The sequence below is a fragment of the Chrysoperla carnea genome, chromosome 1 (assembly GCF_905475395.1).
Source record: "Chrysoperla carnea chromosome 1, inChrCarn1.1, whole genome shotgun sequence".
In the NCBI taxonomy this organism is placed as follows: domain Eukaryota; kingdom Metazoa; phylum Arthropoda; class Insecta; order Neuroptera; family Chrysopidae; genus Chrysoperla; species Chrysoperla carnea.
Window position 1 is genome coordinate 139,569,561 of NC_058337.1, and position 18,133 is coordinate 139,587,693.

The window sequence follows — 18,133 nt, forward strand, 5'->3', positions numbered from 1 at the left end:
TTCCATACCTAATATACACAGCTACAATAACATGTTTTATTACGATGATAAAGTCATAGAAATACCACCAGGATCTTATGAAGTTGAAGATATTGAACGTTATTTAAAAGAAGCTGTAGGCGATGAGGTGACACTACAAATAAATGCTAATACAAATACTTTAAAATGTGAAATAAAGTGTACTGTGATAATAAACTGTGAACCATCAGATTCTGTTTGTCGCATGTTGGGATTTAATAAACGAAAACTAGATGCAAATAAAAGGCATGAAAGTGACAATACAGTTAATATTTTACCTGTAGAAACAATTTATGTTCAATGTAATATTACAAATGGATCGTATCATAACAATGAAATCAGTCACACATTGTTTCATTTTTCACCAAATCTACCACCAGGTTATAAAATTGTGATACATCCTATGAATGTTATTTATTTACCAATCAACTGTCAAACTATAAGCAACATTACGCTCACGTTAGTGGATCAAACTGGTAAATTAGTTAACTTTCGAGGTGAAAACATTACAATTGGATTACACTTGAAAAAGATATAATGGGTTTTGTATTTAATCATCCTACACGTTATGTTGGAGGCAGTGTTTCTACAAACCGTCTCATAAAACAACCTCAATCGAGCAACAATAGAATAAATAATCACAAACAGTTATCATACGAAAATAGAAAATTTCTTCAATCAATTGGCTTAAAACTAAAACGGCCAATTGTTGGGTAAAATTTAGTTGCTGGTTTAAAATAAAGAAATCAGTTATACGAATAAAATTCAATTGTATTAAGAAGAAGAAGAATGGCAGAATTACTAGAAGTGACCAATGTACCTGAGTACGATAATGTTATTACAGGACTAGAGTATCACAACCACCAAGCTTATAATTCATCGAAATTTGAATCAAGCGATGAGAGTAGAATTTGCATTCAATCACAAGACTTGTACACATTACCAAGTGAAAGTGTTTTAAATATCGAAGGTCAAGTGACTGATGATGATGATACAAATGCAGCCAGCTTCATATCGAATGCTATATCATTTATGTTTCATGAAATTCGTTATGAAATTGGTGGTAAGGTAATTGATGTGATTAATAACGTAGGCATCGTTAGCACTATAAAAAACTATCTATCCCTAAACGAAAATCAAAGTAAAGCTTTAGAGAATGCTGGCTTTGGTGAAAATTTTAAAAAGAATGCTGCTGGTTACTTCAATGTTCGTATTCCGTTGAAAATGTATATGGGTTTTTTTGAAGATTATCCTAAAATTCTCGTAAACATGAAACAAGAAATCGTTATTGTTCGTGCAAATGATGATATTAATTGTTTTACCTCAACTGTCGCAACAAGCAAACCTAAAATTAAAATCAACAAATTAGAATGGTGTGTTCCATACGTTAAAGTGTCTGATAAAATGCGAGTCGAATTATACAACTTAGTCAATCAAAATGATGATTTGAGGTTATGGTTTCGATCAATGGAATGTCTACTTATACCAGAACTACCATTAACTGATAGACATGTGTGGAGTGTTAAAACTAGTGTAGAATGTCCTAACTACGCTGTTATCTGTTTCCAAACAAATCGTGACCGCAACATTTTAAAAGATTCCAGTCAGTTTGACCATTGTAACATAACAAATTTGAAAGTCTATTTAAATGGTGAAGCCTACCCATATGTGAATTTGAATCTAAATTACACAAATAATCAAACAGCGTTACTGTATGAAATGTATTGTAATTTTCAAAAATCGTACTATAGACGCTCTATAACAGAACCATTGCTAGATAAAGAAACGTTTATAAATAAATCACCTCTATTTGTCATTGACTGTTCGAAGCACCCAGAGTCACTTAAATCTACAACAGTGGACTTGCGCGTTGAGTTTGAAGCTAGTGTTAATTTCCCAGCTAAAACGCGTGCGTATTGTATAGTGTTCCATGATCGATTATTTAAATACAATCCACTCACGAATATTGTGAATAGAGTAGTTTAAAATGGCGTACATAGTGGACGTACAGGGTTTCAAAGTAAACAATGAATTCATCGTTAAAGAACTTAGTTTTGTGGATACAAATGGGAACCATTTTGGACATTATGTATTCAAACCACCATTTCCATTTAACACATTAAGTGATTCAGATAAGAAACAAACAATTTGGCTCTCAAATAATTACCATGGCTTATACTGGAATCAAGGAGCCACCGATTATTGTGAGTTATCAACCATTTTAACACATATTGCTAATCATAATGTAATATACTGCAAAGGTGAAGAAAAGAAAATTTGGATTAAAAAATTAATTCGAAATTCAACAAGGGCAGTCCACATTGAAAATTTGGATGGTGGAAAACCACTCCATAAGAATGACAGTGTATCAAAAGCTCTATGCATCTATCAACATAAACATTATTATGTACTACAAATATTATTATGTATTTATTACATTATTTTTTTAATAGATCTTTATACGGAGGTGCTTGTTGTTGATAAATTAGTGTTAATGATTAAAAAAGTTTTAACAATAAATAATATTAAAAAATAAAATAATTGTCTTTATTCATATTTTGTATTTTGTTTTAATCTAAAATTGTAATTTTTTTTAAATAAAATTTTTTTTTATCTTATCTGTAGTACAAGTTGATTTATTATTCCTTATAAAGAGCATATTATATAGGTTGATTGATGATACTTGTTAGGTTATTAAGCGCTGTTTATCAACTGTATAGGTCATTTAATTTGTGATCTTTCATGTGATAACATGCTTCAGACAACGAATCAGCTAGCTAAGTTGAGAGATATTATACAGAAAAAGTATAACGCACTCAAAGCTGATGAACAAACAGCGACCATTTCATTAGAAAAAACATTTAAGCCCATCACTGATCCGTTGAATAAGCTAGTAGAAAAACAAGAGAACAAAAATGATTTTACTCGAATTAATATAAAACGCAAGATGGAAGATGATACCTTAGAAGACAATAAAGATGAACTATTAAATTATACGCCAATGAAGGCTAGAAAATTATTTGAAGATACTCCAGTAGTCACAAAACAAAATCTATCAGACACCTATGAGGATGATGCATTACACACTCCTGATGTTGTATTTAGGGAGATTATAAAATCACCAGAGAATAATCAGCATGCACTTCAGCATTTTACAAAGACTTATGGAGATATGGCCGGTAAATACATTTATTTTATATTATCGAATAAAGATGATAAGCTTATCGATAATACTTACGGATTACGTTATGATAATGCTGCTGATAGATTATATGTAGGTAATTCAGTTGTTCACATTAAGCATAACGATATACAAGTCAACGAAAAATGGTACGACGGGACATCAGGTTTATATGAGCTTTTAGTAAAACAGATACCAAAACATTATTCAGAGCAAGACATGCGTAACTATTTAGAAATTGTAACATCAACAAACGCTAATAGACGGAATTATGACTCTCGGGGTCAAATTCAAGGAACTAGAGGTTTAAAGTATAAAAAAATCATTAAGAAACATCTATACCCATCGGCTCCTGCTTCTGGTAGCGGTCTAACATTATCACGAGTAACTAATAATCCCATAGATTATGTGTACTGGAATACAATCGACGAACTTTGCGACAGATTACGGCTGTTATGCGCATCACGTGACGCGGGAAATTTCAACCATCAAAATGAAATCAATAGTTTGATACAAGAGTTAAGGGAAGAAAATATAATATACTGAAAACAAGACTGGTTTCTAAACAGACCAGTATTAAACAGATCAAAACCAGTATTAAACAGATACAGACCAGTATTAAACAGGTTAAAACCAGTATTAAACAGACCTGTTTCTAAACAGACCTATTATTTCAAGATACACCATCAATCAGTTCACAACCGATACAGTTTTTTTTTGATAAACATGTTTAAATGTGAATACTGTGATCTCATATTTTCTCGGAAATTTAATAAAAATAGACACATCCAGCGTTGTCACACCTCTGATTTCAACAATGCTATTCAAAATATATATAATGATAAAGATTGTTCTATTGCTGAATCTAGTAAAAGAAAACGAACATTGAGCAATTCTTCAAAGAGTTCGGAATCTATCGTTGCTAAAACTTCAAAGTTAAAACCAAATGATGATGAATCATATGATGATATTTCATTTAATGAATCAGAGGGTAGCAATCAAAGGTTCAACAATGCTATTCAAAATATACATAATGATAAAGATTGTTCTATTGCTGAATCTAGTAAAAGAAAACCAACATTGAGCAATTCTTCAAAGAGTTCGGAATCTATCGTTGCTAAAACTTCAAAGTTAAAACCAAATGATGATGAATCATATGATGATATTTCCTTTAATGAATCAGAGAGTAGCAATCAAAGGTTCAACAATGCTATTCAAAATATACATAATGATAAAGATTGTTCTATTGCTGAATCTAGTAAAAGAAAACCAACATTGAGCAATTCTTCAAAGTGTTCGGAATCTATCGTTGCTAAAACTTCAAAGTTAAAACCAAATGATGATGAATCATATGATGATATTTCATTTAATGAATCAGAGAGTAGCAATCAAAAGTTTAATCTGAAAATGAGTAGTGATAGAAGCAAATTGGATAATTCACAAACTAAACAATACAAGGAATATGAATCAGCTATGAATAGTAAGAGTGTCCTAGAGGTTGATGAAAATATTTCTTATTATAATATTGATCCCAATGTATTAATTGATACATTAAGAAGTCTATATTCTACTGATGTTGGAAAAGAAATACTGTCTATAATTCATCACTTGCGAAAAAAAAATATAATTAAATAACAAGTTGATATTAACTTTTAACATAAAATTAGTAATTTCTTATTAAAAATCATTTAGTAATACGTTCTATGAATAATTTTTCTATTAAAAATAAAACAGTCTATCAAGATAAAACATTTTTATTATTTTAAAAAATACATCCATCATATTTCCCAATCCTAGGTATAAGTGTAGAAGATGTTTGTGAATCAATATGAATTCTAATTCAAAATAATGAATTTACCTTAAATGATGACTTAAAAATATCAAGTTCATAATTTGATTAGATTCTGGAATAAGTGCAAACATACAAATACTCAAATCAAACCGATACTGCACCAAATTACTCCGATATTACTCCAAATTACTCCAAATTACTCCGATATTACTCCAAATTACCCCCAAATTACTCCGATATTACTCCAAATTACTCCGATATTACTCCAATATTACTCCAAATTACCCCAAATTACTCCGATATTACCCCAAATTACTCCGATATTACTCCAAATTACTCCGATATTACTCCAATATTACTCCAAATTACTCCAAATTACTCCGATAATACAGCAGGGTAAATTTTTTTATCTAATCTGTAGTAAAAGTTGATTTATTATTATTCCATATAAAGAGCATATTATATGGGTTGAATGATGATGCTTGTTAGATTATTAAGCACTGTCTATCAACTATATGGGTCACTTAATTTGCAAGCATTCATGTGATAACACGCTTCAGACAGCGAAACAGCTAGCTAAGTTGAACCTGTTTAGATACAGACCTGTTTAGATACAGACCTGTTAAGATACAGACCTGTTTAGATACAGACCTGTTAAGATACAGACCTGTTTAGATACAGACCTGTTTAGATACAGACCTGTTTAGATACAGACCAGTATTAAACCGAGCTGTTTCTTATTAGACCTGTTTAGATTTTATATTTATTTTTAAAATTACATCATAACCTATTGAGAACTCAGTATGAACGGTGTTTTTGCGAACATACTTGTAACAATAAAAAAAATGCCATAGTGGACCGCTTTTGTGAACATATTTGTGTTTTATAAAAAAAAATAAAAAATATCACATTGTAAAAATATTATTTTTATTGTAAGTTTCTTATTTAAAAAAACAGTGTTGTATTATAAATATTTAAAAATAAAAATACATAGATTTTATAAAATGATTTTTTATTCGGAAATTTCTGATGTATAACAATAAAATATATATATCTTGCAGTAACAAAATTCAATATAGGAATGATTTTAAAATAATGCTTGACTTTCTTCTTCGATGTCAACACAATCTTCGTTAACATCATCTTCGAATAGGCGCAGCGTTAATTGGTGACTTCTTCCAATTTTCTCCTCCACCATCAAATACCCCGGTTTTGTGTTAAATAATTTAATCATGTTGTCCGTCAACACTGCAAACCTAGATGGTAGAAAAACACCCTCGTTTTCTGTACCATCTAGGCTTATATCCAGTAAAACTTTTATTGATGGCCCATGTATCGTTAGAATCCGCTCCATTTTTAGTATTTTTAATTTTTTTTTCAGTGGCAAGTAGTCCATTTTTATGCATGGTCGCACTAAACAACTATCTAATAATTTTAATTCTGCTCTATTCATTTTGATTAATATTATGAATATTTAATGAAAACTGATATTACCGTAATGTCGAGCGCCTTTTTTATATGATTACCACCACTCCAAAAATCCCCCCCACCAGCAGAAATTATTATCTAATCTCATAACACGTGTAAAATTATTTTAAGATCTAATGCGATTCAAACAAGTTTAAACATGTTCAAACAAGTTTGAACATGTATTTTTATTCAAACAAGTTTGAACTTGTAACAGGATGATGATATCATATTTTTCAAGGTCAAATCTATTTCAACATATTCTTGAGAATAGCTGACACGTGTAAAATTATTTTAAGATCAAAGTCCATTCAAACAAGTTTGAACATGTATTTTTATTATGTAAATTTCAAGTGTCATATTACATTGCTTAATCATAAAAAAATATTAATATCCGGTCACGTGTTTTGACACATGTAAAATTATTTCAAACAAGTTTGAACTTGTTACAAGATGATGATATCATATTTTTCAAGGTCAAATTAACATATTCTTGAAAATTGCTGACACGTGTAAAATTATTTTAAGATCAAAGTCCATTCAAACAAGTTTGAACATGTATTTTTATTATGTAAATTTCAAGTGTCATATTACATTGCTTAATCATAAAAAAATATTAACATCCGGTCACGTATCTTGAATTTTATCATGTATATTTAAAGTGTCAAATTACAATATTTTTCAAGGTCAAATTAACATATTCTTGAAAATTGCTGACTAATGTCAACGTCCCGCCCCCCGTTCACTCCCCGTCAAGCACCACTATTGGTCAAAGCCAATGACGTCACCTGGTAATTTCCCGTTTATGCTTAGGCAGCCATTCCTCCCCACCAATTCAACCACACCTCCCGACGCCATCTTGATTTTTACAGTGCTACTATTGGTCAAAGCCAATGACGTCATCAATGCTTAGGCAGCCATTATTCCCCAACACCACACCTCCCGACGCCATCTTGATTTACTATTGGTCAATGCCGAGGTTTCCAACATTCACCTAGGTTTGCCCTTTTTGGAAAAGTGTACCATACTTTGGGGTTGAAAGTGGGCTCGATTATCTCATCTAACGTCCAATTCCCGCCCCCTTTAACCCCCACTTCCAAAACCGCGCCCACCACTTTAAGCCCCACTTCCGCCAAGAAACACACTAACGCTCTGTCAGCCACGCCCCACCACACCTCCCAACGCCATCTTGATTTACTATTGGTCAATGACGTCATCTATCCCCTCCAACTTCCGAGGTTTCCAACATTCACCTAGGTTTGCCCTTTTTGGAAAAGTGTACCATCCAACTGCGCTGAAACATACATGACTCTTCTACTTCTACTTACTTATTCTTATTCGCAAATTCCGCTATTAACTAATTTTGAACCTCAAGTTTAAGTTTTGCTTTGCTATCATTCGGATGTTTATTTGAAAAACGCCGAAAAGAAAGGCTCAATTCGTTATCAGTGTGTAAAAAACTGAGACCGTGGGTAAGTAGAATACCTCTAAGTTAGGTTTGGTTAGAGTGGCTGTTCTGTGGTGGGACACAGCGTGGGCCGATCCCCGGCCATTACTCCATGAACCATTTGGAGCTGTTTAAGAATAGCAGGAGTGCTTTGACGACGGCGGACTTAAGGTCGGAGAGGTCGTCAAAGAGAGGCTGGCTTAAGTAAGTCCATCTTCTCGTGGCAAGAACTGGGTATAGTGACAGAAAAGATGAGACATTGTTTCTGCCGCCCAACCAGTGTCCTGTAACAACCGCAACAACTTTGCTAACAGATGCCCTTGATAGTGATATAAGATCTTCGGAACGCCTATGATTGTACTCAGACCATGTCTGTCTTATATTATAGTACCGCCTCCACCTAAGATTGGCCTTTTTTAAGAAATCCTCTTTGAGGAGCAACTTGCAGTTCGCAAATGGTACTGATGCTTGTGTCTGGCAGTGTTGTGCCATTTCTAGCAAAGTCGCCGGTTTCACAATTTTCTTCCCATACCAAGTTTACATTCATTTGTTCCGCCAGCTCATTTACGGACGCAGTCCGGAGCTACCTTTGAGAATATCTCTTAACCAGGTTCCACTGTATATAAATGTAAGTCGTAGAGTGGTAGATGAGTAACATAAGTATAAAAAAATAAGATAGTCTCTCACTACACTATCAGGTTGTTGAACTAAATACAATAAACGGAGAATTATTATTATTTATATTATTATATTATGAATATAACTACACAAAGTTGTTCAAAATCTGTTATTTATGTATAAAAATTATGTCCATTCAAATTAATAGTCACAAATTTTTACCTCATAACCATTGTAAAATAGACTTTCACGATACACATACCATATGTTAAGAAAGCTATTAGTCCGTAAGCCCACTCCTGAAAACTTTATTCATTTCATTAACGTTCACTCTTTGAACATGTATACGAAAGACCATCGTATAATAACTTGAAAATGGTTGATCGACTCTTGTTGGCTCCGATTTCGTGTCGGGCAAAGATATTCCTCCGGATTTAAGCGAAAATATATAAAATTATATAATAATAGTTATATAATTCTTGTGCTTTCCAAGAAAAAAAAATTAAAAATTTTTTATTTTATCAGAAAATCTAAAAACACGACAATTGAATTAGTTGAATATTTGATTACGCAGTCGTTAAATTCGTTAAAAGACCTCCGACAAATTTATCGGGTACGGAACCCTAAACTCGCATTTGAAACATATCTAAGAACATTGTCCATTAAATTGCCTTTTTCCTTAAAGTCTTTTCCAAACTGAGCCGATTTGGAAGATCTTCGCCAATTTTTAGTTTTGTTCGGGTACGAAATCTTAAATTCGCACATAGCTAACATAGCTAAGAGAACTCTCCATTAAATTTCCTTTCAAACAAAATCAAAAAAATCAAAATCGTTTCATCCGTTTAGGCTCTACGATGCCACTGACAGACAGACAGACACACACATAGCGGTCAAACTTATAACATCCCGTTTTTTACTTCACGGGGTTAAAAATAAAATTGTTGTCTACCCAACGTCCTTGGCAAAACCTTGGAGTTATTGCATATTAATTTAAACCTTAATTTTTTAAGAAATTCCCAATTCTTTTATCTAGTTTGCTTCAAAGAAGCAATTTGCAATTTAATTTTTGTAGATGAAAAAAAATTTTTTTCCCTGTTTTCAACCATTGGAACAATAGGTTTTTTTTTTCACATATCAAAATGTATAACTCGTAAACATAAGGTTTTATTGAATATCGGAAAAAATTATTTTTCCATAAATTATTCGATAACCTTCTTATTAGAATAACAAAAAATGAACAACTGTCAATTTGAAGTTTGGGAATGTAATCAAAAATTTGCCTAGCCCCGAAAAAAACAATACCCCGAAATCGATAATTTTCTTATGTAAGACGTTGTCTTACAAGAAATAAACAACACGCGTAAAGCAAAGTTTTTAGGCATGGGCTTACGGGCTATAAATTAATGTTGCAAGGTGAGCATTAAAAAAGAATTCTTAGTTGACAGTATTAAATATTAATTTTGACGTTTAATAAAATTTATAAATAATATAAAATTTTATTTGACAATTATTTATGATAATGGATATGAATTTTTCGAAAAAATGTTTCGAACAAAAATATGTTTTTTATTTTTATTAGACACATTTTTTGGAATTTAAAACTTGATCTTTAACTGTCTTCGAACAGACATCCAATAAAACTTTCTGTATTTCTAAAAAGCTGTAAGGCGTATAAAACTAAACTTTAAATTACGAAAGTGTTCCCCACAAAAATGGCAACGACTTTTGTTAAAACAATTTTCTTTAAGAATAACTTAGTTATCACAAATTCAATCAAGTTGTAAAGTTTAAAGTTTAAATTGTAGTTAATTTTCTTTGATTAAACTTTTCTTCTTATAAAAATTTAAAATAAGTCTAAATTTAATAATAAAGTTGTCAAAACTATAAACGATAATAATCGAGGTTTCATTTCGTTAATGAATCTTGCTGCTTAATTAGACAATGGCCAATCAAATGAACTTTGAACGTGAGGGTAACAAATCGAAGATTAAATTTTGACAGATATATAATTTTTTCAAGTCATGTTTTAAATCAACAAAATATTAAAATAAAATACAGGTGGAATAAGGAAAGAAAATTGGAAGCTTTTTCTTCAAATCCAGTACAAAATAAATAATTACAATTTTACAAAATAAATGTTTTTTAAGAGATAAATGTTCCGAAAGAGTCAATTTTTTAAATGCATTTTTGGTATCGATTTTGTTGTAGGTATTAAGGTATTAAAGATTTTGTTACTCAAAACTTCAAACGAGCTTTTCTCGAAACTGAATTTTAGAGCAAGTACCTTCAATTTTCAAGTATTTGAGTTAAAATTTTAACTGCAGATTAAATTTTAATACTTAATGCACATGGCTTATATAAATAATTTTACTTAAAGAGTTAAAATTATAATAATAATGGGGTTTAACCTCCGTTTCTCTGACATTTACGTCTATAACAGAGGCCACCCACATCATTATTTGTTAATCTTATTTATTTAATTACAAACATATTTACAATTACATTCTGATGTGGGTGTAGTCGGTTACTTCGTTCTAATTCAAGCGACGACAATGTGATCAATTCTGCACTCCCATTAATTATAAATTGTTCACACTGCCGCTGCCTGGATTCGAACCCGCAACCTAAGTCTAAATGGACAAACAGTCAAGGGCAAACGCCTTAGACCGCTTGGCCATTTAGGCTAAAGAGTTAAAATTATTTGAATTAAAAATTTTACACGAAATTATTAAGAATACAAAACCACTTGACTTAGCTGATCCCTATGTTATTATATTATTAGCCCATTCTGAATACTTTTTAAACACATTGTATAAATAAAACATGCCCAGATCTGATTTAGTTGTTTAAAAGAATGACTACTTCATATAAATTTCATTTTTCAGTCTGCTGTTTTTATTGATATTATTATTATTATTAAAAACAGATCCAGACTTTGAAAGACATTGTTAATAGTGACCTTGATGGCCTACTTGGTTAACTCATAAATCTTAATGTGAACGTGGGATTAAATTCAAATCGTGCAACTTGGTTACATGAATTTAGATAGAGGTTGTTCAAAAAGATTGAAACGCCCCTAAATTTTAGGAGAACAAATTATCACAATAAAAGTGGTAGAATTTTCCATACCCGAAAAAAATTAAAATTGGCGATGATCTTTCAAATCGGCTCAGTTTGGAAAAGGCTTTAAGGAAATAGGCAATTTAATGGAGAGTGTTCTTAGATATGTTTCAAATTCGAGATACGGGTTCCGTACCCGAAAAAATTTGTCGGGGGTTTTTTAAATTTTGTAAATTTTATTTGTAAATGAGTAGATTATGTGTTTTAGTAAAGGTTTTAGAATAATAATTACATTTTCTACCAGTATCTGAGCAGCATTTAGAATAAGAGTGTTTAAGTTAAATAAATAAAGTTTTATCTAAAATCCCTACTTTTCTAATATAAATTAAAAAAACATGATTTTACACACTACCGTGACGTGAAGGGTTAAGTTAAAATATTACGATGATACAGATCTCTTATTATTTGAACGAAGGTCATGTGAATCTTTCACACTTTAAAAAAATCGATTAAAGGTTTAACGGAACGAAACCTGAAAAGGTCTCGTAGTTTAATTTCGTAATGATATTGAGTTAAGAAAGTACAAGCAATGTAGCAACTTTCGATAAAAGGCACAAATTTTTTTAAAATTTTTTTTTAAATACGTTTAAGATAGTTGGTTCATTTAAAGAACTGAAGAATTCTTCAAAATTTTAATATTAGTAATTAAAAGCCCTATTCAAACGCTTTACATTTAAACTTTTGTTCTATCTCAAGCGGCTTACAAGATGGGTCCTACGGACTCAAGACCTAATTGACCTATGTTGCTCATTTACGAACTTAGCGTCACTTTTTTCGTCCTGAGCACGCTATAAAAACTTGATATCTCAATTCATTTTTGAGTTATCGTGTCCACAGACATACAACCGAAAATGGACTAACTAGGTGATTTTATGAACACATATACCAAAATTTTGTTCGTAGCATCAATATTTTAAGCGTTACACATTAAACTTAAGCGGGACTTAACTTAATATACTTTGTATTATCTATGTTTGTTTAGATACTATATTTTGTATACAAATTTTAAACATCAAAGGATTTCGATTATAATTGGGGATCGGATAAAATTTTTTTATCACTTCAGATGAAGTATTTTCACTGGACGTGCAGAAAGGTGAAGTTGATTTTTAAAAACTGTTACTAATATGCAAGATATGAACGTCTAAAATTCCTAATTAATCAAAGAGGAAGATACTCAAAAGTGACGTCATGCGTGGGTATTGTCATAGATAATAAGATAATACATATAAAACTTTGTTTTGCTAAAAAGAGCCTAAATAGCCGAGCGGTCTAAGGCTTTTGTCTTTGTCTGTTTGTTCATTTATACTTAGGTTGCTGGTTCGAATTCAGGCACCGGCAGTGTGAACAATTTATAATTAATGGGAGTGCAGACTTGATCACATTGTCGTCGCTTGGATAAGAACGAATTAACCGACTCCACCCACATCAAAATGTAAATGTAAATATGTTTGTGATTAAATAAATAAAGATTAACAAATAATGATGTCGGTGGCCTCTGTTATAGGCGTATATGTCAGAGAAACGGAGGTTAAACCCCATTATTATTATTATTATTATTTGTTTTGCTAAAAGGAGATGGGCAATCTTTGATTACTTAGAACTTCTTCGTTGTTTTACTTTCAAAATTTGTCGTGGAATCAAGTCTAGTTTTATATTTTTACGGGTAATTGTTGTTTTTGTTTTATGATACAATGTTTGGTTAAGGAAAGATAAGGTTTGGGTTCGTGAAACAATCCAAGAGAGAATAACTGAACCCTAAATAAAAAATAAATTTTTATAACAAAAATAATATCATTCTTTAACTTTGTAAATCATAACCTCCACAAAATTTTATATGAATTAATTTTTTTAATTCTAAAAATACTAGTGAGTGCTATGCCATTAAAATAGTTTATAAAAGTACTACTAGTAACTATATTCAAATTAGACAGTAAGTTGCAGCTTACTTTAAACAATATTTGAGTTTAAATTGTTGAAAATTTCTTCGAAATATAATTTTTTCTTTCTTAGAATACTTAAATAACCTTAAAGTAGGAATGCAAATAACGAGCAGGCGTCTTTTTACTTTTTTTCGTGCAGTTTTTCGGTAAAAACATTTTCTGACGTCAATGGCACGAGAGAGCTAATTTAAATATTTTTTTATTATTGCAATTAAATTTTTTACTACTTCACGATTTTGTCGTAAAAACAGTTTGTAGAAGCAATTTTTTTCAGAACAAATTCAACCATCACCATATATATCGTTTATATCGAGCTGCGGTGTCCGAGTGGTTAAGGAGATGGACTTGAAATCCATTGGGTTCTACCCGCTCAGGTTCGAATCCTGTTCGCAGCGATTCTTTTATTTTAAATTATTCTTATTTAAATGCAAATATAATTCGATTCACTGATTGCTGCATTCATGTTAGATATGGAGCTGCGGTGTCCGAGTGGTTAAGGAGATGGACTTGAAATCCATTGGGTTCTACCCGAACAGGTTCGAATCCTGCAGCGATTGTTATTTTAAATTTTAATATGCCAAAATATCGAAAGTGGAATTTAATTTGAGGAATGTAGCTTCTGGATTTCAAGTTTGTCAAACTGACATCACGATTAACTTTTTAAAAGAGAAGATAATTTGTTTTCACTTACCCCATTTTGTGGGGGTATAATTGGATACATCTAAAAAAATATAATCATACCACGTTCCCAAAAGCACGTATAATTTTCCATATTTAGACTGTGATTCCTCAGATATATGAAAAAATCCGTGTTCTAGGGTTTTTGCGCCCATAGGTACTGTTGCTTTACTTATCAGGAATTATCAAAATAGATAGTTATAGTTATGTTGGTTAAAACATGAAATTTTGGGTGTTTCATGCTTCCATACCGGATTAATGCAATAATCTATTGAAGAAAATCCGTGTGCAGACACTCACTTTCAAATAATTTTTCTAAAGATGAACACAATTTATCTAACGATAAATTTTACGAAAATGTCATTAACGTTATAATATTCTTCTTCCATCATCTTTTAAATTTGTCGGGAAATTTGTTTGAATTTTCCTTTTTTCTTAAAATTGTGTTCTCTGTGAACAAGAAAAATTGTGATAAACTAGATTTGTTGATTCGCTTAGATAAAAATACAATTTATTTGCAACTGGTGCAACCCAGCCAATTTAAATAGACTGTCTAGACATATAAAAATTTAAATAAACGCTGCGGACAGGATTCGAACCTGTGCGGGTAAAACCCAATGGATTTCAAGTCCATCTCCTTAACCACTCGGACACCGCAGCTTGATATCTAACATGAATGCAGCAATCAGTGAATCGAATTATATTTGCATTTAAATAAGAAAAATTTAAAATAAAAGAATCGCTGCGGACAAGATTCGAACCTGTGCGGGTAGAACCCCATGGATTTCAAGTACATTTCCTTAACCACTCGGACACCGCGACTCGATGTATTTGACTGACATGGTAATGGTTCAAATATGAAAAAAATTGTTTCTAAAAACTGTTCTTACGACAAAATCGTGTAAGTAAAAAATTTAATTGCAATAATAAAAAAATATTTAAATTGACACGCTCTCTCTCTAGCCGTTGATGTCAGCCTTGTCTTTTTATTGGATCCCTGTTTAAAGGTTATTTAAGTATTCTAAGAAACAAAAAAAATTATATTTCGTAGAAATTTTCAACAATTTCAAATCAAATATTGTTTAAAGTAAGCTGTCAGAAAAAAGAAAATTTTTCTCTAACTATGTATTACAAAAATGTTTTACGTTGAAAAATTTTCGTAACCAATTCTGTTTAGTATTATTCACAATCATATATGTAAGTTTTAAAAAAATAAAATAAATAAAAAAAAGTCGTGTTAGATATGCCCGCTAGATGTCAGGTGAATAACTTTTTGAATCAGTTCAAAAATTTTCACTATTAGGGTCACCTAACTTACAGAAAAATTGATTTAGTAATATTAGCCGAGAAATTTGACAGTCATTAAGTTGAATAATTGAAATTTTATTTACTTTAACTTGTTTCTAGAAGTTGTGTTTTTTCTTCTAAATATCTTTAAGGTATTTTCAGCATGGTATTTGCAGCTTTTATGCTAAAGTGTGTTAAAATTTTTTTTCGAAAGAATTTAACGAGAAATTAAATTTAAGAACCTAATATGGCTTACTATCAAATCATAAATTTACAGAAATTTTGACCAATTTACGTCATAATTAATATCTCAAACACGAAAATTAATATTAAATTTGGAAAATCTGTCAAAAAATCCATTAATGCTGGAAATACCTTAAGGTGATTGTAAAAAAGTTTAATTGATTGCACGGTACATTCAAATAAACCAAATACATATTTTGTAGTCAAGTAATCAGTCTACAATACCACGCAACTACAAAAATTTATAATATATTGTATGCAAGTGATACTTATAAATTTGATAATCATCAATACTCTAACAATAGGCGTCTCTGTTCATCAAATGATCTTCGATGGACTCATAATTAAATTAAAATTTTGTTTTTATATCATCGACAACCTTATATTTTTTTGGAATTATTATAAACTACAAAATTATCTAAATATTTTAGATAGTTTTTTTATCACACGCTCTAGATTTTTGGATATAGAAATATCCAATTGAAAAAGATAATCTATATTCATCATTTTTTTAGCCAACTTTGAAAGATAAAATAATACTAAAAAGCCCGATGACCTAGGAATTTTTTGTGATTTTTGAAACTTTGTTAATCAAAAAATGTATTTATAAAGTTTTATTGAAATCCCTAGTATTATCCAATCTTTGCATATCTCCTTAATATCTATATATTTTCAAATTACTTTCGTAAAGTAGAAACTTCAACACAAAACAAGTGAAAGCAAACAATTGACTGAGTTAATTGTTAAATACCATGTATAGACTGTTGATTATGCAATCGTTTGTTTTTTACGTTATGTAAGTAAAGAGAGATAGCTAGTCATACATACATGTCACACACACGACTGATATTCTCATATAATACATATTATATAATTTGTCAATGATTTGCGCTCTCAAGAGTACACAGTAGTGTTTACGAAAAATTGTTTCAAACAAAAGTTGTTTATTTTTTATAAAATTTCTTACATTTAAACTTTTGATCTATCTCTAACTGTTTACAAGATTGGATTTTACATTTACGAACTCGACTTCACTTTTTACGTCCAGAGCTCTGTGTAAAAATTTCAACTTGATATCTTTTTTAGTTTTTGAGTTATCGTGATGGCAGACGGACAGACAGACAGACAGACGTACAATAGGAAATGGACTAATTAGGTGATTTTATAACACAAATTTTGTTCATAGTATCAATATTTTTAAACTCGGGACTAAACTTAGTGTATCTTGATATATTTCATATACATGGTATAAATATATGGAATTTTCGAATTTTACTTTTTCGAGGTGAAAACAATAAATTTGTAACAGAAAGTATATAAATAAAGCAACAAAAAAATAGTTTACAATGTCCTGTAAGTTGTATGTATGCTTGTAAGCTGCTTGTCATATGTCACCAAGTGTCTCTTTTTCTAATCTCTTATTCTAAACTATTTCACTGGCGGTCTACACAACGAAAACAATATTTATATGGAGTACAGAGTATTATGATGTCACATTTTATTGTTGTTTTGAAATATTGGTTACCTGAATGGTTATTAAAGTTAAACTGTTCTAAATTTCTTCAATGAATAAATTTTCAAAGAGCCCTTCGAAAAAAAAAAACAGATCGAGAAAATTTTTTCGTGATATTTAAATTTGGTTCAAATATTTTATTTCAACTAAGCCATTATTTTAGTAATTAATAACTGTTTAATTACTTAAAATTATTTAATAAGAGTACAAATTCAGTGAGACAAATTCAAATTTTTAAAATGGAAATTCAAATTTTAAAACGGACGTGACGTCATGGTATGTGGCTTGTCTGATTTGTTGACATACTGTATGGTATTAATTACTTATATTTTGTATGGTATTACATTGAGTTATATTATTCTACGGCTTTTTATTAGAAAACTTAATAATAACGTGTGTAAATTCTATGTTGTAAATTCATTTTTTTTAATCTTATATATTTAAACGAGCAATTCTTGTATATATATAAATATATATATATATATATATATATATATATATATATATATATATATATATATATATATATATATATCAACGATCTTGGAAATGGCTCCAACGATTTTCATGAAAATGCGTATGTAGGGGTTTTTTGGGGCGATAAGTCGATCTAGCTAGGTTTCATTTATCAGAAATGCCGTTTTATCCGTCTTTTCATGAAAAATTCATCAGACCTCTATTGGTGTATAACGTAGTTAATGAAATACAATGCAAATTATAACATAACAAAAAGGAGGCGTTTGAGTAGTCTAAAGTGAAAAATATGACTCTTACTGACATCTATTGGCGAATAACCGAGCGAAGCTCGGTCATCCATGAAAATGAG

At 30.5% G+C, this 18,133-nt stretch overlaps 1 protein-coding gene and 2 non-coding genes across 3 annotated transcripts; 2 read left to right on the top strand and 1 right to left on the bottom strand.

Annotated features, from left to right (window-relative positions):
• The first annotated feature begins 807 nt into the window (after positions 1-807).
• LOC123296495 lies at positions 808-2,004 on the top strand. Its single transcript, XM_044877985.1, has one exon. The coding sequence runs from the start codon at positions 808-810 to the stop codon at positions 2,002-2,004; it is 1,197 nt and encodes a 398-aa protein (XP_044733920.1).
• An 11,895-nt stretch (positions 2,005-13,899) lies between these two features.
• Positions 13,900-13,981, top strand: Trnas-uga. Its single transcript has one exon. It is a non-coding gene; the product is annotated as a tRNA-Ser (tRNA).
• Positions 13,982-14,842: 861 nt separating this feature from the next.
• On the bottom strand, positions 14,843-14,924 carry Trnas-uga. The gene has a single exon. It is a non-coding gene; the product is annotated as a tRNA-Ser (tRNA).
• Positions 14,925-18,133: the final 3,209 nt, after the last annotated feature.

Excerpts from the sequence above, each read along its gene's own strand:
- LOC123296495 (XM_044877985.1), top strand. The coding sequence starts at position 808 with ATGGCAGAATTACTAGAAGTGACCAATGTACCTGAGTACGATAATGTT.